Source organism: Canis lupus, chromosome 21 (assembly GCF_011100685.1).
Source record: "Canis lupus familiaris isolate Mischka breed German Shepherd chromosome 21, alternate assembly UU_Cfam_GSD_1.0, whole genome shotgun sequence".
NCBI lineage: Eukaryota > Metazoa > Chordata > Mammalia > Carnivora > Canidae > Canis > Canis lupus.
The window spans coordinates 23599854-23624997 of record NC_049242.1 but is presented as its reverse complement, the minus strand read 5'-3'; the positions used below and the strand labels follow the sequence as shown (position 1 = coordinate 23624997).

At 38.4% G+C, this 25144-nt stretch overlaps 1 protein-coding gene across 1 annotated transcript; it reads left to right on the top strand.

The window, feature by feature from the left end:
* Nucleotides 1-66: 66 nt before the first annotated feature.
* On the top strand, nucleotides 67-24965 carry SPCS2 (signal peptidase complex subunit 2). Its single transcript, NM_001003324.2, has 5 exons — nucleotides 67-201; nucleotides 14652-14735; nucleotides 15469-15629; nucleotides 17418-17552; nucleotides 24693-24965. Exons 1-5 carry the CDS (start codon nucleotides 88-90, stop codon nucleotides 24877-24879), a joined length of 681 nt encoding a protein of 226 aa, NP_001003324.1. The 5' UTR covers nucleotides 67-87; the 3' UTR covers nucleotides 24880-24965.
* Nucleotides 24966-25144: the final 179 nt, after the last annotated feature.

Genomic DNA, 25144 nt, shown 5'->3' with positions numbered 1-25144 from the left:
CGGACTCCGGGCGGAGCGTCACGCCGTCGGCCTCAGCCAATCGGCTTCGGACAAGTAGGAGGGGAGGGAGACGCAGAGACAGACAAGATGGCGGCGGCGTCTGCACAGGGCGGGAGAACTGGTGGTGGCGGAGGCAGTAGTGGGCCCGGCGGTGGTCCTACCTGCGGGTCCGGCAGTGGCCGCAGCGGCTTGTTGGACAAGGTGAGGAGCCTGTTCTTGGGGACAGCCGAAACCTGGGGAGGCCCGGGAGGCGGCGAGCCCACCTTCCCATCCCCGCCCCCCTTTTCTTCCGTGGCTTCTCGGCGGGTAGTCCTCGTCTGGCCCACCTTCAGAACCCTACCGGCGCTTGTAGCCCGATGTCTCCACACCTCCAACTCCAGCCCTCTCTTCATCAGGCCTTCTTTCCTTCTTGGAAGTGTGCCTGGTCCTTAACGCTAGCCACCACAGCTTCTTAGGTTGATTTGATTATTCCTACGTTTCAATGCAGCCGACACTTTTCTTCGGAGGTGCTGTGGGACCACAGTTGATGTGCCCATTTCACTGACGGGGAAAACTGAAGCCTGAAGGAATGAACGCAGCTATTCGAAGTCAGTAGTCCCCAAACTCTCCTCTACGACCACCACACTTGGGCGCTGCTACAGATTTCAAGTGCTCACTGGCCTTTTGCTTACTGAAGTTTGTAGGCGTTTTATTGCGATACTCAAAATACTGAATTTACTTGAGTATTTACTTACCTTATTGGGCTGACTGGAAGCCTCTAAGATTTTTTTTCCCTCGTCGTCTTCGCCCCCCCCCCCCCCCTTTTACCCCTCTGCCTGCTACCGAGGGCAGTAAGTGACACGAATTCATGAGCTTGTTGCCTTCTCTGGGTTGGCTCTTTGCCTCTCCACCATCCGTTCTTTTTTTTTTTAAACTGAGGTGCTATCAATAGGGCTTAAAGGAAAAGAAAAAACAGAAAAGTGTGCTCCTCGGTTGGCCCATCTTGCCCTTTGCGGAGCATCCTGGAAGAAACAGTTGCATGGAGATGTAGGTCCTAGTACTGGTTTTGCCTCTGATTTAGCTGTGTGACCTTGAAATACACTTGTTCTCCCTTTGTTGCCTCATTTGTAAAATGAGGGACTTAGCTTAAAGTTCCCTTAGTCCCTTCCAGTTCTCTCATTGTAGGAGTTTGAGGAGAAACGTTGCATGGGGCCTTTAATATAGTAAATAGGATTTTTTTTTGCTGTAATGGAAAGCAGCTTTCAGACATCCTTGTGCCTAACACATGGTAGATGCCTAAGAAAGAAATAGGTGAACATATAGAGGGGTTCAGATCCAGGTCTTTTTGCCTCTATTTTTGGGTGTCATTGGTTTTGAATGGCATGGTTCACACTCTTTAACTATCTTAAAGAGAGGGAACATAACACGTTCTGAGGATTGGAATGGTAAATTGCTCCAAGACACATGAGAGTATTGGGAATTGATGTTCATTTTCATACACAAATCCTGCCTTTCTGCTGATGAGCATCTCACAGCCTGTGCTCATCCTGTTCCATTCACTGTTCTTGCTGTTCCCTCAGTTTGGATCGTCACCAGCAAACATTAAGTATGGACATTTTTTTTAAAAATATTTTATTTATTCATGAGAGACACACACACACACACACACACACAGAGAGAGAGAGAGAGAGAGGCAGAGGGAGAAGCAGGCTCCATGCAGGGAGCCTGACATGGGACTCGATCCCTGATCTCCAGGATCAGGCCCTGGGCTGAAGGCTGTGCTAAACCGCTTGAGCCACCCTGGCTGCCCAAGCATGGGCATTCTATCCTAAAGAGTATATGGCATCATTGTGTTACTGAAAGAACCTGGATTTGAGGACCATAAGATTTAGGCTTTGCTATTTTCAAACTCTGTGAAGAGTGGCAGGTCAGTTAACCATACTAAGCTTACATTCTTCATCTGAAAGAGCATCGTTTTTGGGGAGAATTAAATGATATACATGAATGATCGCTGTAACCTATAGTGTCTAATATACGTATGTAGTGGCAGAGGAAGAAAACCAAGAATCCCAACTGTGAGAAAGTACTCAGTTTAGCTGATTATAGGACAATAGTAAAAGTATTTGGTGTATTCAGATGTGTGCTTTTTACAGAAATTGAAATGAGAGAGAGAGTGATCACTGAGCTCTAACTGATAAGGGAGTGAGTGCCCCATGGGAAGACCTCATGTCTGAGGATGGAGCTGGGACCTTGTTTTGGGAGAGAAGGGCAGCATACTAGGTAAGAATGTCCTTGAGCAGATCGTGCCTGATATTTCAGGTAGTGAGTTGACTGGACTGTTCTCTAAGAGACTTGTAGTGACATGAAGATAGAATCGGATTGAAGAGAGCATGGATTGCTTGGAGTAATCCAAGCTGTTGAAAAATTTTGAGACTATGTAAAGTGGTTTTCAGAAAATTAGATTTAGAAATTAAAAGCTTTCTAACAAGGCCTTATACCATACAAGTGTATAGGGCTTATTATAAAAAGAAAAACGTTTGAATTCTAGTATAGCTTGTTAAAAGCCACATGGCCTTGGATAGGTTACATTGTATTACTGAACTTAAATTTACTTATATAAATAATGTGGATTCCCATAATGTATTATGGGCTTGTAAATATTAAATTGTACAGTATTGGTTAAGTGTTCTTTGTGAACAGCTATAAAAAAAAATGACCAGATGATGAGAACCCCAATTTGAGTATCAGCAATAGATAAAGGCTTCACAAAGGAGCATTTGACAGAATTAACCAAGCAGTGAGGGCCATAGAGGATAGAAAATATGATCTGCTTAGCTGCTTTTTCTCGGAAAACTTCATTTCAGCTTTACATCGAGTTATCCTCCTCTGAATTCTCTAGCATTTATTGCACATGGGAATTAAACTGTCACTTAATATGACATACTATCTTATTTTTTTCTACCAGTTTGTATTTGTCCAGTTTCCCATGAAAGATCCTTATAGTTCTCTGAGGAAAACAACACAGAATAAGTACTTGCAGCATTAAATTTAGCAGAGAAAAAACTCTCAGATCTGCCCTGTCAGTCTTCAGAAATTGCCTTAGAGAATGGTGCCTCTAATTGTCTGAAAACTGAAGGTACTGTGGAAGAGAAGATGGGGAAAATGTTATTCTCAGTGGAGTAGGATCTGAATGAATAGAGCAGCTTTTGCTCTGTGGGAGTGAGAGGCTGTTACCTTTAAATTTCTTAAATTTTATTTGTCTTGATTTTTTTTTTTTTTTTGGAGGGTTTTTATTTCCTGCACCAGTAGTTTCACTTGCCATGAAGAAATATAATAAAGAGAGATATAAGTGTGCTTCAACGTGCTTCTAGCTTTCCCTAAGCAGATGTGAATGTCTGCTCCTGTGAAACTGACTTGGGGAACAAAGCAATTCTAGTTTCCTGATCTTAAAAATAGGTATGCAAATGTAATCTTCCAGCCTCCATCACAGAATAACTTAGATCATTGCAGTAAGTTATTTTGCCCAAAATACATCAAAGTATTTTGTTCTGCATAGCAGGCTATAAAGAAAAATTACTTGCTTAATTGTTTTATTTTTATTTTTTTAAGATATCTATTTATTCATTCATTCATTCATTCATTCATTCATTCATTCATGAGAGGCACACAGAGACAGAGAGAGGCAGAGACACAGGCAGAGGGAGAAGCAGGCTCCATGCAGGGAGTATGACGTGGGACTCGATCCTGGGTCTCCAGGATCATGCCCTGGGCTGAAGGCGGCACTAAACCGCCGCTGAGCCACAGGGGCTGCCCTGCTTAATTGTTTTAGCGATCAAATTGACATGTGGTATTAAACCATGCTTTCCAGAACTATATCCAGGTCCTTTTAACCTTGTACATGGATTTCTGTCTCCTGGCTGGATTTGTTTAGGCTATTAAAATTGTTTTGGCTATGAAAATGTGGTATTAAACTGTTTTTTAAAAGCTCTATTCAGACCCTTTTAACTTCATACCTGTTTAACTTCATTTCTGTCTCCTAGTTCATGATTGTAAAGCAGAGCTTTTGTATCTTAGTAGTTGAGAACACAGGCTCTGGAGCTAGCCTGTCTGGCTTTGAATCCTGGCTCTCCCATTTAGCAGATACGTATTCTTAGGCAAGTTAATAAATTTCTTTGTATCTTGATTTCCTCATCTGTAGAGTGGGAATAATAATATTTACCTTAAAAGGTGTGTGGCACTATGTCTAACACATAGTACTTAATAAAATATATATAGCTACTACGAACTAGCTAGTTATTGTGGACTTCAGCTTCCTCAGATACATATTTTTTTCCTAACATCGTATAAAGATACCAGACTCCATTGGGGCTTTAGTTAAAAATACAAATTACTGGACCTCATCCCAGACCTGAATCAGATTCTCGAGGTGGGACCTGGACAGCTTCATGTTTTTACACATAGCTATTTATTTCTTCCTCTACATTTTAACAGTTACTTCCAGGTTGAGAACTATCTTAGATTACTTTTTAAATCCCTTCTGGTTCTGACATATTAAAGGTTTTTTAGTTTGTTTTTGTTGGTTTGTAACCGTTCTGTTTAATCAATAGTGGTTTCTCTAAAATCTAATGAAGAGATTTTGAAATTTGTCTGTTCCAGCATCCTCATTGTATAGACATGGACAGAGTTGAAGAGGGGGAGATGAAGCAACTTGCCCAAGATGAGACATTGAGTTAGTTACACTTCCAGAACCTGGCACTTCCCAGTTCTTAATCCAGTGCTTTTATTGTACTTAGTACATTGACTCTCATACTGGAGCAGGCCTTGTGCTGGCTACTGCAGTAGTGGAAAAAGCATTTGTTTTGAGGTTGGAAGACCTAGGTTCAAGCCTTGTCTTTGTCCCCCATCAACCGTGTGTCCTTAGGTATTAAAAATTGTTTTGGCTATGAATCTCCTTTGGTCTCTTCAGTGGTAGCTTGCGTAAGATATTGTATGCCTAAACCCTAACCCACCTCTGACAAAGACGATGAACGGTTTTATAGCATTGCTGTAGTTGGTGTGTATGTGTGTGTGTTTAAGGAAACAAGATACTGGCTTTTTAACATTGTTTTGCAAACTAAACTTTAATGACATCTCAAAACTCATTATTTTTTACTTCAAAATTTAAAAATCTTGTGTCAAAGGACACTATTAAGAAAGTGAAAAGATAGTCCATAGAATGAGAGAAAATATTTGCAAATCATATTTCTGATAAGTGTCTAGTATCTAGACTATATAATTTTAACCCAATAATAAAGAGACTAACTTAAAAAAAATTTTTTTAAAGTAGAGTCTATACCCAGTGTGGAGCCCAATGTGGAACTTGAACTCATGACCCTGAGATTAAGACTTAAGCTGAGATCAAGAGTTGGACGCTTAACCAACTGAGCCACCCCGGTTCCCCAAGACAAACTAATTTTTTTTTTTTTTTTAAGATTGTATTTATTTATACATGAGAGAGAGAGAGAGAGAGAGAGAGGCACAGACACAGGCAGAGGGAGAAGCAGGCTCCATGCAGGGAGCCTAACGTGGAACTCGATCCCAGGTCTCCAGGATCATGCCCTGGGCTGATGGCAGTGCTAAACCACTGAGCCACCCAGGCTGTCCACAAACTAATTTTTAAAAAAGTAAAGGATTTGAATGATATTTTTCCATATGAAGATATACAGATGACCAATAAACACATGAAAAGATGCTCAGCATCATTTGTCATTAGAAAAATGCAAATCAGGGATCCCTGGGTGGCGCAGCGGTTTGGCGCCTGCCTTTGGCCCAGGGCGCGATCCTGGAGACCCGGGATCGAATCCCACATCAGGCTCCCGGTGCATGGAGCCTGCTTCTCCCTCTGCCTGTGTCTCTGCCTCTCTCTCTCTGTCTCTCTGTGACTATCACAAATAAATAAAAATTAAAAAAAAAAAAAAAAAGAAAAGAAAAATGCAAATCAAAACCACAGTGAGATACTACTGAGATGCCTATAATAATAATTTTTAAAAGAAAAGAAAAAAATAACCATTGTTGATGAGGATGTGGAGAAATTGGAACTCACCTATGTTTCTGTACCATAATGTAAAATGAATGCAGCCACCTTGAAAAACATTGTATCAGTTCCTCAGAAAGTTAAATATAGAATTACCATATGACTTAGCATATTTCACTCCTTGGTATACACACAAGAGAATTGAAAATGTATGTCTATACATAAAAATTTGTACACAAACGATCATAGCAGCATTATTCACGGTAACCAAAAGGTAGAAGCAACAAGTGCCCAGAAAGTAGATTAGTGGTTACTGGAAGCAGGGGATAGGGAATGACTACTTATGGTTATGGGGTTTGTTTTTAGAGTAATGAAAATATTCTAGAATTAATGGTGATAGTTATACAACAGAAGTATAGTAAAAACCATTGCATTGTCCATTTTTAAACAGTAAGTTTTATGGTATGTGAATTATATCTCGGTTTTAAAAACTGAATTCTTTTTGTCTTTACAATGTTTATGGAGTAACTTCTAAAGTTCCAAGTTATTATTTTTTTAACCAGTCATTCACAATTACGTAACACAGTCCTATCACAGATGTTAACAATCTCCATCTGCCCAGGTCCCTTTTTTTTTTTAGCTGTTGCTTGCACCATTTCTCTGCTCTGATCTCTGTTTTGTCAAATTTCAGTAATAGTTTTTTGTATTATTTGAACTTTGAATAGTAGTTGACTCACTGATAACTTCTTTCTTAAATGTGTGTTTTTTTTTTTTAAGATTATATTTTTTCATGAGAGACACGGAGAAGAGGCAGAGACATAGGCAGAGGGAAAAGCAGGCTCCACGCAGGGAGCTCGGTGTGGGACTCGATCCCAGGAACACGCCGTGGGCCAAAGGCAGGCACTAAACCGCCAAGCCACCAAGGGATCCCCTAAATGTGGCTTCTAGAAGATCAGTTGTTCCTAGTTTTCCTCCTTCATTAGCTTCTGTCTTTTGCACTGTTTTGTCTTCTTCCTGACCTGTAAATATTGGCAAGCCCCTCTCCTCTATATACATTCATTCCAAGGAGATACCAGTGTCATGGCTTAAATACCATCTGTGAATTGATGACTTCCATATTTGAATTTTCAAACTGGACCTGTCCTTTGAGCCCCAGACTTTTATGTCCCTATTGCCTACTTGCCATGTCCACATGAATATCTAATAGGTATACTAGACTTAAGTAGCCAGGACCAGTCTACTTACCTTGTTTCTCTGGTGTTGCCACTAATTTTCATGCTCATAATTAACACATGGTAATTTCTCTGTCAGGTGTCTCATCTACTACTGCTTTTCCTTCTTTGCAGCCTGTATCCTTTTTCTAAATTGGGAGAGACCTTTCAAAGAGACCTAATACACCAGAAAGTGTATTAGTTTTTCTTAGAGCCATACTTAGCTCTTCCTAAATGAGAGCAGGATCCTATTGGCACTGCTCACCTCTGATAGCCTTCATCTCTCTAGTGCAAATTGAATCTTTTGAGTCTTACTGCCCTTTATTAAGCGAAGGAACTTTATGAAGCAATTCATTGAGGTCTTTATCACCGCATAACTTCTATTTTCGCTTTTATTAAAATAAAAGTAGAAGTGTTCATGCTGTTATTCCATACTCAAGACAATTTTGTGTTTTGGACATGTCCTTAATGACCAAGGATTTTGTCCTTTTTTTTTTTTTTTTTGCCTTTAAGGCCAGAAGATGCATGGGGAACAGGAAAAGCCTGTAAACCCTCAATCAAGTCAGAAAATGCCTTCCTGCACTATATATATATATATGCTCAAGACCTGGATCGTGTTTGATACCCTTCTGAAGTCCTTAGGAGGTAGTGTTCTTAATGCCATATCTGCAGTGAAATGTCTTTGTAGAACCTTTTATTATTCAAATTTGCAGCAGAATGAGCCTTTGTAATGTTCTGTCAAAGCCATCTAATGCTTATTTTCTATGAACTGGTTAGCCATCTAGATCTGGCAACAGGTATATGGTGGTCCAATAGAGTTTTATCTCTTTAAGTTGGTACTGACGGAGAAGTGATCTCCTTAAACTAGGACTTACTCAGCTGTATTTTCAGTTAAATTGCAGTTGGTTTTAAAGGGAGGGAAATGGAAAATTCAGATATATTCTGTGGGTTTCGTTGGCATATTCAAGATTAAATCTTTTTAAGATTTCTTTATGTTATGTAACTATAACTTATTAGATAAGAATCAGGATACTTCATGTAGCTGTCACTTCAGGGATTTGTGTCTTTTTCTTTTGTTTTTGGGGGTAACCAATAATTCCTTTCCTTATGCTTTTGGAAAGTGATGTGGAATAGTGAGAAAGAGAATGGGTTTTGAAATCATGAAAACTCAGTTGAGTCCTGGCTTTACCGCTTCCTGGCTGTCACCTTATGCAAATTTCTTAAACCCTAAGCGTTATCTGTAAAAGGAAGATATTAGTCAGTTTGAGCTGCTTTATCAAAAATACCCTAGGTTGGGTAGCTTAAACAACTGAAATTTATTTCTCATGGTTCTGGAGGCTGGGAAGTCCAAGATCAGGGTGCCAGCAAGGCTGGGTTCTGGTAATGGCCTTTCTACTGCTTGTGGACAGTCTTCTTTACTCACATGGTAGGAAGCAGAAAGAGTGGAAGCAAGCTCTCTTGTTTTTTTTTAAGGGCACTATTCTATCTCATGCAGGCTCTACCCTCATGACCTAATTTCTTCCCAAAGGCCAACCTCTTAATATTATCACATTGAAATTAGAATTTCAACATCTGAACTTTAGGGTAAATGTAAATATTTGTCCATAACAGGTGGTAATTTTTCTTAATGGGGTTATCATAAGAATTAAAAGAGATGATGTATATAAAATATTTAGTTCAATACATAGGACACATTATGTACTCAGTAAGTAATACCTATGGTTATACCTCCCTTAAATTCTGTGGATAAGAACTAAGTGAGATTATTTTGCCTTATATGCATCTGTTAAGTTTAAACTGAAAGTTGACATTTTAGAAATCTTTTCCTTCTCTTTTTTTCTTTATAAGAGTTTATACATCTTTTCAGTAAGTAGCTGTTGACACTATGTTATTCCCTGATCTGAGGAACATAAAAATATATGTAGTTCCTGTTACTGAGGGAGATGTTATATAAATCCAGCTAACCATGATACAGTATATTAGTTTTACATAATTAATAGCAACAATGGTAGGTAATTTTTAATAAGTACTTGTATACCAGGCATTTTGCTGTGTTTTATAATTACGGTAATTAAGCCTCATACTAACGTGTGAAATAGATATTTTTATCATCTTCATTTTACAATTGAGCAAAGACTGTAGTAAGATTAAATTATTTGCCCAAAATCATACATAAAATGGAAAAGTGAGAATTAAAACAGTAGTCTGACTCCAAAGCTGTAGCTTTTAACCACTATAATTGTGCTACTTTGCATAAGGGCCACAAACAAAATCTGCCTTGGGGTTGAGTTCAGAGATTAATAAGGCAAGTTAAAAATAAGTTTCTATCACTGAAGAAGGGACAATTTTATGGTGAACCATGTATTTTGTAAGTTAGCCCTAAGTAATTTTGTTGCCTGTCACACACTGGCTGTGTGACACTTAATATCCCTGAACGCTAGTTTTTTAATCTGGAGGGCATTGGTTTCAAGACAGAGGATCTGCTTAGAGTCTAGCAGTGGTACTAGCAGTTTAACAGTGGATGAGAATTGACCTGTGTAAGGGACATCATCTTGAAATTTTAGATACACAACATAAAGAACTTTGTGTAACTTTGTCTAGAAGGGAAAAAGCATTGTATGAAGGATCAGGAATCAGAATGGCTTTAGGAATCCCATAAACCATTGAGACAATGGAATAAACTTTAAAATTTTTGAAGAGAACTTGTTTCTCTTAAGTGTGAAGGTAGAATAAAAAGACATTTTCAGATGTGTAGTCTCAAAATTTATTTCCCATGTGCATTCTTCAAGGAAGCCACTGGAGGATATGTTCACCAGATCAAGGGAATAGTAAACCACGAAAGGAGAAACATGGTTATCGAAAGGAGAAACATGTTTATCTAAGAAAAGGAAGTCCAGCCCACGAGGAGGTTAAGGGAAATAGTAAATGGTAAAAGGAGATTCTAAAGTGATAGCTATACAGCAGCCCTGGAAAGCAGTCCACCCAGATCAAAGCAGGTCAGGAGGCTCCAAGACCCAACTTCTCTAAAAAGATGAAATTCACAGAATGCGGAATACTTTTGCACATATTGAGAAGAGACTTAAACAATTGAGAGAATTCGAAACTACATTGGTGATAAATAATTGATTTAAAACAATAACCAAAATGACAGTAGCTCCAAGGAAAACAAAAAGCTATCAGGAAAGAAAAAGTAATCCTGGTGTACTATATAACTCATCTGTGAATAGCATTTATAGTCATAATATACAGTTCAAATAATGATCTAGCCAAAAGTTAAGCTCTTATATAAGACCAAATCACTAGTACTCTGCTATGACTGTATTAAAAAGATGGTGGTGGAAAAGCTGGAAAAATTGATATTTGTGCTTGCAAGGGATGAAATGGCTCAATTTCCTCTTTCATGGTGAAAAGTCAATAGATTTAATGCCACAAACTGAAAAATTTTAAAATAATATAAACATGTTTTATAGAGATGAATATATTTTAAAAATCAAAAGGAGTGTCTCTGCAGAATGATATTGACAGTAGCAATGGTCTTAAAGTCAGTACCAGTGATTGTTGCTTGGGCCCAGTATGTATGTATCTATGATATGCAGGAGGGAATGTGGGAAAGAGGAACTGAGGAAGTTCTGCGAGGAACTGAGGAAGTTCTGCTAGGAACTTCTAGCAGAAGTTACCCCATCTGCTAGATCTTAATTGGCAGTATTGCTGGTATCAGCGATCCCGAGACTCCTTTTTCAGTGATTTATTAGAAGGAATCACAGGATTCGGTACATAGTTATATTCGACTCAGTGTGTAGTTGTACTTTACTTCAGCAAAGGGAAAAGGTGTATAGAATGGAAGTCTGGAGGAAACCAAGTGCAAGATTCCAAGAGTCTTCTCCCAGTAGAGTCCAGAAGCTGTGCTTAATTCAACTCTGGCAACAGTGATCTGGCAGTGACAGTACCTGTGGAGTGTTGTCTGCCGAGGAAGCTCATTAGAAACCCAATGCCCAGGTTTTTGTTTTTTTTTACTGGGGGTCGATTAAGTATGCGGCCTCTGTCTAGCCTGTGCCAAAATTCCAGACTCCTAGAAAGGAAACTGATGTTTATCATAAACTATATTATTTACACAAACAGTTTAAGCACAGCGAGCCACTCATCACTTAGGGAAAGTTTTAGATCAGTGTAAGCGACTGTTTACCAGACAACTTTCCAATACCAGCCTTTCTAGCAGGCCTTTCTAAGGATATCAGTCTCAGGCCTATATTACCTCTTTTCTGCACTGAGCCTTTTTTCATAATTTATCCTGTGAGGTCCCACATAAAAGAAACCAACTTTGCTTTGCCTTTTTATTACAAAAGGAAAGCAATTTGCATTTATAGTTGAGGAAGGTAAGAGTGAGAGAAAAGTTTCTAAAATGCCCTGAGTAGCATTAGAGAGAAAATGAATGAGTAGCATACATTTTAGTTGATGAGCAGTTTTGGGAATGACAAAATAAATCAGAAAAATAAGTACCTAATGGCTACCCTCCTTCCCTTTTTTAGATGTCTCTGTACTACAACAGAGATACTGTCTTCTCTGAAATAAAGGTTTTTTCATGCACCCAAAATAGATTATACTCCCATCTCTTCAGAAATCATATTATAGGGACACCTGGGTGGCTCAGTTGTTGAGCGTCTGCCTTTGGCTCAGGGCGTAATCCCAGGGTCCTGGGATTGAGTTCCACATCGGGATCACTGCAGGAAGCCTGCTTCTCCTTCTGCCTATCTCTGCCTCTCTGTGTCTCTCATGAATAAATAAAATCTTTTTTAAAAAAAATCATATTATAAACTTTCTTTGTGATTCAGTAGAAACGTTCCTGTGCCACTTACTGAATATTACTTGTAGGTACCAGGCTGAGGAGGTGGAGCTAGGGCCATTTCAGCACGTGCTGTAATCATTGCTTCTATGTTTTATCCCCTGAAATTGCCGAGGAATTACCCTCTGAACTGTAACGGCAAGTTTCTTTTCTGCGATGCCCAGCAGGTAATAATGTGAAGCTGAGTGTCTATGAGAATATGATTTTTCTTTTTTGGAATGACTCCAAAATTTTTTAATGACTTCGTTTCACAAATAATTTGAATTGTGAATTCTGGTTGTACAAGTTTCTTTTGCTTGCTGTTATCAAAATGGAATTTACTTAACTAAGTGTAAGTGAGCTATTTAGCTATAAAACCTATTAATTTCTTCTTGGTTCATCTATGTTTTTAAAATAGGTGCCAAGTTTGATTTGTAGACTGGCAGGCTGTGAGAATCAATATTATAGCACGATTTTCTTATTATAGCTGCCATGAGTAATTTTCTCCAAGAAAATTCTTGTTTTTATGAGACACAAAAGGGAAAAAACTATGACTTTTTAATCACTTGAAGTATGACTGTTGTAGTTCTTTTTTTTTTCACTCAACAAACTTCACAGAACAGTTTTTCTTTTTTGCATAATAGTATATAGTATCACAATTTTTAAAAAGCAAGTTTGATGAATTCTATTTCTATATTTCTTTAATATCTTTTCAATTACTTTTTAGATATTTATTCTGTCTCCTTATTTCTTGTATGCAGTATTTCTCATATTGTGCTCAATCAGAAAGATAAATATGAAGTTCTTTTCTCTTTCAGTAAAATCTGTTCTAAAGCCAAGCAGATTTTGGATTGCCTGCTGGTTTGTAATTTTTATGAAATATGGTATTTGTTCACTATTAAGTGAACAAAAAAATTAAGAATTGAGCCTTATGGTCTATAAAAGACAGGTTTATCAAATTATTTGTTAACACCCTATTCCACTTAAGCTATGTTCATATAATCATTTGCATTTGAAAACATTTTTTACTATATAAAATGCTCATATGTTTACAAAGTTTAAAGGCATTCTTTTTAATCAAAATTTGAAGTGCTTTGAAAAAAATATTTTAAAAGGCATACATTGAGAAGTCAGTCCCATCCAAGTCCCTTGACCTTCTCAAGATATCTCGGTGCACCAGTTTGTTTAACCAGTCCCCTATAGTTGAGTACTTGACTTACTTTTCCTATTAAAAACACTGCTGTGGGATGCCTGGGTGGCTCAGTCAGTTAAGTGTCTACCTTCGGCTTAGGTCATGATTCCAGCGTCCTGGGATCCAGCCCCATATTGGGCTCCTTCCTCTGTGGGGAGCCTGCTTCTCCCTCTGCCTGCCACTCCCCCTGCTTGTGCGCACATGCTCTCTCTCTGACAATAAAATCTTTAAAAAAAAAAAAAAAAAACTGCTGTAGTGAGGAACTTTGAATATTATTTCATGTGTATGAAGATACAGAAAAATTCCCAAAAGTGGAATCCAAGGTGCTAAATTGTCTTAGTATGTGTTGTACCATTTTGAATTATTACCAACAGTGTGTGATACAATCATTTGATTCTAACTAGTACGGTATTGGGGAACCTTTCTAAACCTCTGTAGATGAGAGAAATTGAAGTGGAGTTTGTCCAAAGTCATATAACTACCTGATAATGGGACTTGATTTTTAATTCAAAATGTTGTTTCCAACAGACTACACTAGATTTGCTGTTTTCCTGCAGTTAAGACATGCTGGTAATATATAAACATTGTTAGCTGACAAAGATATATTAAAAGAGACTTTTCTCATTTTGTTAGTGTCTGCAGGTTCATAGATGTAAATTGTCTAAATTTTGTGGTCATAGAATGCAAGGATGAACAAATGGAGTTCTTCCTTGTTCCCACATTTGGGTAAAATGAGGATGGGGTATGTGAGTTCACACTGTAGTCTCTGTAGCCCAGGTAAGTGTTCTGGTTTGGGTCTGGTAGATAAAGCTTTCCAGCATGGAGACTGGCGACATCAAATGAGTACCACCTGACTCTAGAGACCTAGTCTCCTTCATCTTCATTTTTTTAAGTATTTGTCTTTTAGCTGTCCAACATCAGAGGACAAAGAGTAAATGTACATATACTTGAAGATGCTCTTGTTAAGTAAAAATTCAACCAGGTAACCTTTAAAGATTGAATTGGCTTTAATAAGAGATTCATGAATTGGGCAGCATCCCATCTAGCAAGTAGAAGGAGGTTCCAAAAGGCTACAGAAACAGATTTTGAAAGCTAGAGAGGGAGTAGAGATAAAAAAAAAAATTATTAGCAGAGAAGCCATTGTTTTAGACAAGGTTGCCCTAAGAGGACTGGAAGGAGCCTATTAGTAAATTTCCTAATGCTGACCAGGATATTCCTCTGTTGATTGATTAAAGGATATGTTTTGTGGGGGTTGAAACTGCAGTTAGGTTAGGTACTAGATCTTAGTTTCCTGACTCGAGGTCTTAACCTAAGTGACACCATTTTGGGCCTGTGAGGGGGTAGGTGGTGGTTTTTTTAAACACTCTTACGGAAGTAGTTCATTTTACCTTCTGTAAGATGCTATGCTTCTTGATGCACAACTGTTCTGTTTTACAGTGGAAAATTGATGATAAGCCTGTAAAAATTGACAAATGGGATGGATCAGCTGTGAAGAATTCTTTGGATGATTCTGCCAAAAAGGTATTTTCTTGAGGTGGGAGTCTGTTAGCATATATATAGCTTACGGCACATCTGCAGGATCTTTTTCTTCTGTAACTTGGAATGACCATAGTTGTTAGTTTTAGGAATTGAGCCATAAAACAGTTTGGAATACAGTAAATGTGGGGAACATGTATTAAAAATGTTAGCTACCTCAGGCTTCTGTCAAATTCTCTAATTTTTTAATCCAGAAAGCTGGTATTCTGTTGTTTTTGAGGTTAGTTAGCCTAGAGCCAAGAGGGTTGAGGGAATATTGGACATCATTCGTGATTGGTCATCTCTGTTTAAAAAGGGAAGAGGGGCACCTGGATGGCTCACTTGGTTGTGTCTGACTTCTTTGGCTCAGGTCATGATCTCAGGGTTGTGAGATCGAGCCTCATGTTGGGCTCTGCACTGGGCCTGGAGTCTGCTTAAGATTCTCTCTTGCTCTCTGCCCCTCTCCCCCTTTCCTCTTTAAAAGCAGAAAGGGGGAGACTTTTAGCTTCATCCCAGGGAAAAAGTTGAGGATTAAAAAAATGTATGAGCAATTGATGAACTTTTTCTCTGGGACCATTGTGAACAACTTGAGTCTACTTGGACTGATAAATTCCTGATTGGAGAGAGCTATTGGTATTTATATGATTCTTAACATAACTTTTATCATGGAAATTAAGAATAAAAGCAGTTACTAGGAAGGAAGCAATCCTGTAAGCTTGATTCCTGTTCTTTTTACTAGGTACTTCTGGAAAAGTACAAGTATGTGGAGAATTTTGGTCTGATTGACGGTCGCCTCACCATCTGTACCATCTCCTGTTTCTTTGCCATAGTGGCATTGATTTGGGATTATATGCATCCCTTTCCAGAATCTAAGCCTGTTTTGGCTTTGTGTGTCATATCATATCCTTTATTTATGCTCAGGTTTGTTTTCTAGTGACTCTTTATTAAAATCTCTACTGATAATCTTCCCTGCTCCCTACAAAAAACAAACTTTGATTCTGAGGCCTGCTAATGTTAGAATTTAATATTATGAGCTATGGGCATCTATAACCTTAATTAATGATTACCATCGATATTTGAGATTTAATGTGTTTATTTTATCTTTAATTCTATTTAGTTATTAATGTAGCGGTCATTATAATCTGAGTGTGAGTGCCTAATAGCAAAACACACCTTATTGCGAGACCCAGTTCTTATTTCTAGCCTACACATTCCCATTAGACGTGGTCTGCTTCAAGATACTTATTCCAGGATATTGGGGAAGGATCAGATTTTGGAGGTTCAGGTTTCCTTGAAGCTGAAGGGCTGGATTGGGAGGTACTGAGCATGAGATAGAGATGTGGCTTGTATAACATGGAATTAAATCCTATTTTGGAGCTTGAGAACCTGGATTTGAAACCAAGCTGTTTTGTGATCTTGTGATAATAAGCACTTATTGGAAACTGAATGCTGCTCAGTTACAAATATGGGCAATACACAATCAGAATTAAAAAGATTAAGTGAGACATTTTATGTTTGTTATGTAATCTACTCTCAGATTGTTTCCTTTCCCCTCTCCTTCTATGGTAGAATCATGTTTGTTACCTATCCAGCTTAATTTCTCAAAACGCTAAATACAAAGAAATCCTATACTATTACTATAATTATAAAAATTCTGTTTGTAGTAACAGTTTTCTTGTGGTTCTCACCACCTCCTCCCTAAGTCAGTTTGGACATACTGCACTTTTCTTTGTAACTTAAAAAGATACATTGGATGTCTTTTCATGAAGGAATATATAGGATACCTTATTCTCAATAGCCACATAGTATTTTTGAGTGTCTGCTCTGTGCCAGGACTGTACTAATTTAAAACAAATCATTTTGATAGGCAGTTTACTTTTCTTAACGATGGTGTCACTACCTGAAATATTTCTTTTAAACTTTTTTTTTTTTTAAGATTCTATTTATTTATTAATGAGAGAGACACAGAGAAAGAGGCACAGAGACACAGGCAGAGGGAGAAGCATGCTCCATGGAGGGAGCCCGACGCGGGACTCGATCCCAGGTCTCCAAGATCAGGCCCTGGGCCGAAGGTGGCGCTAGACCGCTGAGCCACCCAGGCCACCCACTACCTGAAATATTTCTAAAAGATGTGCTTTGGGGATTTTTCTTTTAACAAGTCATTTAATAAAGCAGGCCCTGATTTAAAATGGTATTATCCAAATTGATCCCAAATCATAGTCCCAGAATTGGCACCTTGACTCCTTGCAGTATGAATTGTCCCAGTATGAATTTTTTCACCATTAAGGCAGTTCCAAAGAATATGCCATAGGTTCTGGAGGCAGTTCCCAAAGGAGTTCCAAACAGGTTTAAACAATGAGGGCAACATTATTACAAATATATAGCCTTCCAAGAGAATTACCATGATGGAATTTCATTTGTTCCATTTGTTTTGCTTTAAAACAAAACATGATCTTGCTTTTTTCATTTAAAATCATGAAATTTTATGTATAATGGTAATGACTTCTCTGTGCTAGACACTAAATGTATATATAAATGTAAGGATAAAAAATAAAATAGCTAAATATTCAGTGTTTTTTGTACCAAGATGAAACTGTCTTCTTTAGGACTATCATTATGAAAGTTTTCATAGCCCTTGCTTGTCAGTTTGTGTTATTTCATGTGTTTTCTCCTTAACTTTATCTGAACCTATTTTGTGATGATGGGGATCCTGACCATTTATACCTCATATAAGGAGAAGAGCATCTTTCTTGTGGCCCACAGGAAAGATCCTACAGGAATGGATCCTGATGATATTTGGCAGCTGTCCTCTAGTCTCAAAAGGTATGACTCTACTCAAATCCGTAAATCCTGATGTTGGATTTTCTCTGGGAGTCCAGTTATTTTCAGCAACAGACTATTTTATGGTGTGCTTACTCCATGCAGATCATAGTGCCAGTCATGTAATATGAAGTAAGGGGTATGAACGGTCTAGGAGGTTTGGGTATGAACGGTCTAGGAGGTTTCTCCTAGCATTGTACTTCTGGGATTGTATTAGCATAGAAGTGTTCTGAGGATAAACTGTGGGAGAAAGAACTTTGGTGGAAGGATGATGAAGAATGCCTATCTTTCCCTGTGGCCAATAAATAGAGCCAATTAGAGTACAGAGCTGTGAAGGCCAAAGGTGTAAAGTGAGTTATGATTGAAGAACCCCATTAATCTTCTATGTTTTCTGTGACCTTGACTACAGTCTGTAATTAGGAAATTTTGCAGCAGTGCACTCGGCAACTCAGAGAAACACATTTCAGTGTTCTGACCAGCCGTAGGTATAACTTCATGCAGGTGACACCTGAGGTCTTTTTAGGTATCCAGAGTTAGGTTTAAATTCCAGCTCATCGCTTTCTAGCAGTATGGTTTTTCTGTATATCATGTAAACTATTTGAGCTTTAGTCAAAACTGAATTAAAAATGACTCACAGGGTTGTTGGGAAGATGCCAGCTGGTATATGTACCAAGTATAAAAATATCAAACGTCTGTGGAGCATAACAATATACTGGGTATTGTGCAAAGTACATTATCTCATTTAAACCTTAGAACAACCCATTTTATAGATAAGAACACAGACCCAAAAGGTTTAATTAATTCTTCCAGGGCCCTAGAACCCTAAAGTGTAGGTATTCCAGTTCATATCTGAGCCCAGACCTCATGCTCTTAGTCACTATCCTAAAAACACATGGGACAGGTCCTAGCACATAGTAGGCTCTTAAATTACAAGTACAGTTATTCACATATACGAAGGTAAGTACAGCATCAACGCCAAACAGCCTCTTCTCATTACCAACTTGTGGTAATGCCTATGAAGAAGAGCAGAATGTCATTCTGGTGTTCCAGCTGCATTCTCCTGGAAGAGCTCCCAGCCACCTTTTGACCTCAACCATCATAAATCTATACCTTGTGGCAAACCCCTAAAACAGAATTGCAGAATTCTAGACCCTAGCAACATCTTGATTTCATCATTTTCATGCATATATTCCATTTGATTCATACATTCCATTTCATTCATACGTACGTTCATATACACAGTGTGTTTTTTTTAAGATTTTATTTGCGAGAGAGCAGAATGAGAGAGAATATGAGCTAGGAGGAGGAACTGAGGGAGAAAGAGAAGCAGACTCCCCGCTGAGCAGGGAGCCCAACCATGGGGTCTAAGTTGAAGGCAGATGCTTAACCGACTGAACCACCTCGACACCCCTACACAGTATATTTCTTTTTAACAACTTTATTATGATATAGTTCATATACCATACAGTTCATACATTTAAAGTATACAGGTCAGTGGTTTCTAGTGTGTTTACAGATATTGCAACAATTACCATAGCCAACTTTAGAACATTTTTGTCATCTCAAAAAGAAACCCTGTGCCCTTTAGCTGTCTTCTCCCTGTCCACCACCCCTCCCTGCCCCATTCCCTCAGCGTTAAGTCACCACTGATGTACTTTCCATCTCTATAGATTTCTTTGTTCTAGATGTTTCATGTGAATGGAATCATAGAATATATGGTCTTTTGTGATTGGCTTCCTTCACTTAGCATAATGTTTCCAAGGCTCATCCATGGTGTGGCATGTATCAATATTTCATTTCTTTTATGCCAAATATTCCATTACATGGCTATACCACATTTTGTTTGTCCATTTATTGATGGACATTTGAGTCATTTCCACCTTTTGGCTATGGTGAATAATGTTGCTATAAACAGTCACAAATTTTTGAGCGGACATACGCTTTCATTTCTCAGGTAATGTACCTAGGAGAGGAATTGCTGGGTTATATGGTAACTTTTTTTTTTTTTTTTAAGATTTATTTAATTTAGAGAGAGTGCACAAGTCGGGGAAGGGACAGAGGGAGAAAGAATCTCAAGCAGACTCTTCACTGAGTGCAGAGCCTGACTCGGGGTTCCATTTCACAATCCTCAGATAAAGGCCAGAGCTGAAATCAAGAGTCAGGTGCTTAACTGACTGAGCCACCCAGGCATCCCGTATGGTAACTCTTTAATTGGTAACTTTTTTTTTTTTTTAAGATTTTATTTATTTATTCATGATAGACATAGAGAGAGAGAGAGAGGCAGAGACACAGGCAGAGAGAAGCAGGCTCCATTCAAAGAGCCTGATGCGGGACTCAATCCCAGGACCCCAGGATCGCTCCCTGGGCCAAAGGCAGGCACCAAACCGCTGAGCCACCCAGGGATCCCCCAACTGGTAACTCTTTAATTGCTTAAAGAATTGCCAGACTGTTTTCCTAAGCAACTGCACCATTTTCAGCCCCACTAGCAGTGTACAAGGGTTCTGATTTTTCCTCATTCTCGCTGATTTTTTTTTACCAGCTGCCACATTATTGTTTCCTGTGGCAAAGAAATATGCCATCTCTGTTCCTTCTCATTGCCATTAAATACAGATGCACTTCTCTTTCCTTGAAGATAGCTCCTGGCTCATTGGCACTGTCTTTAACATAGCTCCTTTCATTATCCAAATAGATAATGGATTCCAGTTCTCTGGCCTCTCCTCTGATCATTTTGTTTTCTACCATAAATTTGTTTCTACCAATACATAGATCCTGGACATATTCTAGACTTTGCTGATCTGGTAACTAATTACCTTCAATAATTTCAGTTGAGTATCTCACTCTCTGACCATTGATTGCTTCTTTTTTTGGTTCTCTTGTCCCAGTGGTCTTCAGCCCCAAAGGCATCTCTGATCCATTGAGCAGGTTTTCATTGCCCCTTTTCTCCTACATTGTCTCACTTCATTACCCAACTTAGATTCTGTGGCATTTTAATAGTCTAGTTACTTTCCCTGTCCTAGAGCATCTTTCATACCTCCTCCTTTATTCTCAAACCTACCTTTCTCTCCCATCTTTACTCTCAGCTTCTTTTGTTGCAGAGATGATTGAAGCAGTCAGAAAGTCTCCTATCATTTGCCTGCTTGCAATGCTCATCAGACTTGTTTCTTCCTGAGTTCCTATCTATAGCCTCTTGTCTATTTGTCTACTAGATTCTCTCCCTTCTCATTTACTTAATGTTTCCCTCTCTGCTGGATCATTCCTTGTGGCATACAAACATGCTGTCATTTCTCCCAACTAAAATTTTTGTTCCTCTTATTCTCCTCACATGGTCTTATTTTTCTGCTCCCCTTTTCTTCTCTCACTGTCTCTTGGATCTACTTGTCTTTATTTCTCTTCTCATCTTACTCAACCAGCATTTGATAGTGGACCACTCCTTGTTTTACTTGGTTTTTTAAAACTAGGTTTCTAGGATACTGTAATCTTCTCATTTTCTTCTTACATTAATGTCTGCTTTTTTAGGCTCCTTTGTGATTCCTCATTGTTTAAAGAATAGCTCTAAATTTGAAATGCTGGGCAGTCCTGGTAGCCCAGCAGTTTGGCGCCTGCTTTTGTCCCAGGGAGCGATCCTGGAGTCCTGGGATTGAGTCCCGCATCAGGCTCCCTGCATGGAGCCTGCTTCTCCCTCTGCCTGTGTCTCTGCCTCTCACTCTCTCTGTGTCTGTCATGAATAAATAAATAAAATCTTTAAAATAAATAAATAAATAAACAAACAAACAAACTTGAGATGCCACTGGTGCTTGTTCCTAGCACCTCTTCTCTATCTGTATTCCATTGCTAGGTGTAATCTTGAATTTAGAATTTCACGACTTCAAATACCATCTATATGATAAAGATCTCTGAATCAGTATTTTCATCCTAGACCTCTGTCCTGAACTCCCAGATATATTCCAGTTTTCTATTTGACATCAGATCATAATAAGCATTTCAAAACCTAACTGCTGTGCCTCATCCAAACCTGTATTCCTGCCCCCGTCCCCGCCCCCATTTTTCTCTATCTCAGTTATGGCACTTCTATCCTAGTTACTCAGGCCAGAACTCAATCATTTTGACTGCTCTCTCAGTCCTTCCAATAGTCTGTCAGCAAATCTTGTCAGCTCTGCCTTCTAAATATATCAGTCTGACCATTTCTCATCTCTTCTGCTACCTCATCTCTCAATTAGGTGACTGTAATAATGTCCTCATAGACCTTCACAGCTGCTCTCTCTGCTCATAGTCTATTTTCAGCATAGCAGGCAAAGTGATCTTTTTAAAACAGAAGGCAGATCAACTCAATCTGCTCCAAACCCTGTTACTCTGAGAAAAATCTAATTCCTCTGTTCTCTGTACTTCACACACATAATACACACCCCTTATCTCCCGTGCCTCTCCTCCTCTCTCATACCATTCTGTTATTCATATTCCAGGCGTATTCTTGCTCTGGGGCCATTGCATTTGCTGTGAACTCTGCTTGGATTTTTTTTTTTTTTCCAGATAGCTTGTTCTTCTCTTCTTTAGGGCTCTGCTCAAATACCTGCTTATTAATAAAGCCTTTCCTGCCTACTGTATTTAAAACATCCTATGTTTTATCATAATGTTGGTTCTTTCATACACACTGACGTAAAAATCCCAAAAGGCAGAGTTTTGTCTCTTATGTTCACTGCTATATATCTTTAGCATCTGAAAGTGCCTGACATGTATAGCTGAGACTGAATAAATATTATATAATTATTATACAAAAATATTTTTCCTGAAAATATGTTATATAAAATAATTATGTGTTGTATAATTATATAATATGTAAGTTATATAATACATAATGTAAAATAAATATTAATGAGAAATTTCTAAAGTGCATCAGATCATAACTCATCAGATCATGCGCTACCATCCAAACCACGGAACTGCCAGTGGAACTGGGCCTAAAAGTTCCCAGATTACTGTGAAATCAACTAACAGCAGTTTACTGGAGTTTGAGAAAAATTTTGAGGTGTTGAAAGTAGCTTAAGGATTTTCACTCATAGCTATCTGGGTTGGGAATAACTGGCTAGAAAACAGTTTTTTTTTTTTTTTTAAGTATGGTTGACACATGATGTTACATTAATTTCAGGTGTACAGCATAGTGATTTAGCTCTGTAGTTAGCTCGCCACAGGTATAACTACCATTTGTCACCATGCAGTGCTGTTATAGTACATTGACTATACCCCCTATGCTGTGCCTTTTATCCCTGTGACTTACTCATTTCCATAACTGGAAACCTGTATCTCCCACTCCCTTTCACCCATTTTGCCCATCCCCCAGCCACTGGCAATGATCCCTCCCTCTGGCAACTATCAGTTTGTTCTGTGTATTTACAGGTCTGATTCTGCTTTGTGTTTGTTTGTTAATTCCCTTGTTTTGTTTTTTAGATTCTACATGTAAGTGAGATGATATATTTATTTTCTCTGGCTTATTTTAGTTTAGCATAATACCTTCTAGGTCCATCCATGTTGTCTGTCACAAGTGACAAGATCTCTTCCTTTTTTATGACTGTGTAATATTTCGTTGTGGGTGTGTGTGTGTGTGTGTGTGTGTGTATATATATATATATATATATATATACACACCACATCTTCTTTATTCATTTATTGATGGACACTTGGGCTGCTTCCATATCTTGGCTATTGTAAATAATGCTGCAGTAAATATAGGGTATCTGTAGCTTTTCAAATTAGTGTTTTCATTTTCTTTGGGTAAATACCCAGTAATGGAATTACTAGATCATATGGTAATTCTATTTTTAATTTTTTGAGGAACTTCCATACTGTTTTCCACAGTGGCTATACCAATTTACATTCCCACCAACAGTTCAGAGTGTTGTTTTTTCCATATCCTTACCAACACTTGTTATTTCTTAGACAATAATTTATTGAGCTACGATTTTTTTGAGCACTGGTTAATAATAGGCACTGTTTTAACAGAAGACAGATAACTCAATCCTCTGCTCCAAACCCAGTCACTCTGAGAAAAATCTAAACTCCTAAGTCCATATTCCTCTGTTCTTTGTACTCCACACACACAATACACACACACCCCTTATTTCCCATGGCTGAAATGTGCCTTTTATCCTTGTGACTTGGGATAGCGACCCTGAAAACTAGGTTTTCAGATAGTTCTTCTGCAGAAACAAAGGCTCTAGCAGTTGCTTCCTATAAAGATACTAACAGCTTGACAATCCACTGAATATGCCCTAATTAAATGGAGACAGAAACAGACATCACGGTCAGGGGGAGGAATATCAGTCTGCTAAAGATTGATTTTATAAACTTTATTGAATGGGCAGAGATAGCAAAGGCCTTCAAGGTACCTTAAGACGTACTTAAGGAATCTCTGGAACTCACATAATAAAAGATATTTCTGGCCTGAAATAAAGGTAGAACCTGGAACTAGATTGATGACAAGGGCTGAGCAACCTAGAATTGGTGAACATCTGTAAAAACAGAAGTTCTTAATTTATTCATGAAAATTTGTGTACCAAGTGCCAAGCTAAGAATAGAAAACAATATGGAATTTTTGTCCTCAAGAATCTCTGAGTTTAGTGAAGAATGTAGATATGCAAACATCATTTCAATAGATAATTTGATTGCACGGGAGCCTAGCATTAGATCTGGCATATGCTAGGTGCTCAGTATTAGCTGATGATTGATGGTGCAGTGTATGACAAACGAGAGTAATCTGATTCAATTTGGGAAGGGTATCCCAGAAGAGTTTATGCCCTAATATTAACAAGTGGGAACTAATCCGGTAGATTGGAGAAAAGTATCGACTAGGAAGACCCCTCTAGCCTAACAAGTGTAAAGTACAGAGGTAAGAGGAGGTGGTCCATAAAACTTAATAATCTATGACAAGGTAGAGGAGGTACACAGTAAGTAAGGCAACATGGCAACACCTATAAATCAGGACTTGTATCTTGAAGGCAATTAGGAACCCCTGGAATTTTTTTTTTTTTTTTTTTTTAAGGATACATATGTTTGTTACCTGTATCACCAGTAAGTTCTTCAAAATCACTTGATGCTCTCGTTACTAGTCAAATCTCTATGTTTAGTTTTTGATTTATTATCTTTGCTTAGGTTTGATGACAAATACACTCTGAAGTTGACCTTCATCAGTGGAAGAACAAAGCAGCAGCGAGAGGCCGAGTTCACCAAGTCCATTGCTAAGTTTTTTGACCACAGCGGGACACTGGTCATGGATGCATACGAGCCTGAAATATCCAGGCTCCATGACAGCCTTGCCACAGAAAGAAAAATAAAATAGCCAATTCTAAAAGCAGCCATCTTTGCTGGATCATGCTGAATTTTGGGGTGAGAGAGAAGGAAACAGAACTTAAAATGGATAAAGTAAGATATGTTAAAAATGTCCCTGTTTTGTCCTGAAATTTTAGTCCATTCTGGATAAATAGGATTTTCTAGTTCAGATATGAGAAGTTGTAGCTCTGATATCTAGCTTTAGCCTTGGTCTGCTGATTGCGTTGTTTTGATTTGCTTTTCTGGAAAAGCATTTTTGCTAGCAGCCATACAGA

Excerpts from the sequence above, each read along its gene's own strand:
- SPCS2 (NM_001003324.2), top strand. The coding sequence starts at position 88 with ATGGCGGCGGCGTCTGCACAGGGCGGGAGAACTGGTGGTGGCGGAGGC. Across the intron at positions 202-14,651 it reads GCAGCGGCTTGTTGGACAAG|TGGAAAATTGATGATAAGCC; the intron begins GTGAGGAGCCTG and ends TCTGTTTTACAG. Across the intron at positions 17,553-24,692 it reads CTGTCCTCTAGTCTCAAAAG|GTTTGATGACAAATACACTC; the intron begins GTATGACTCTAC and ends ATCTTTGCTTAG.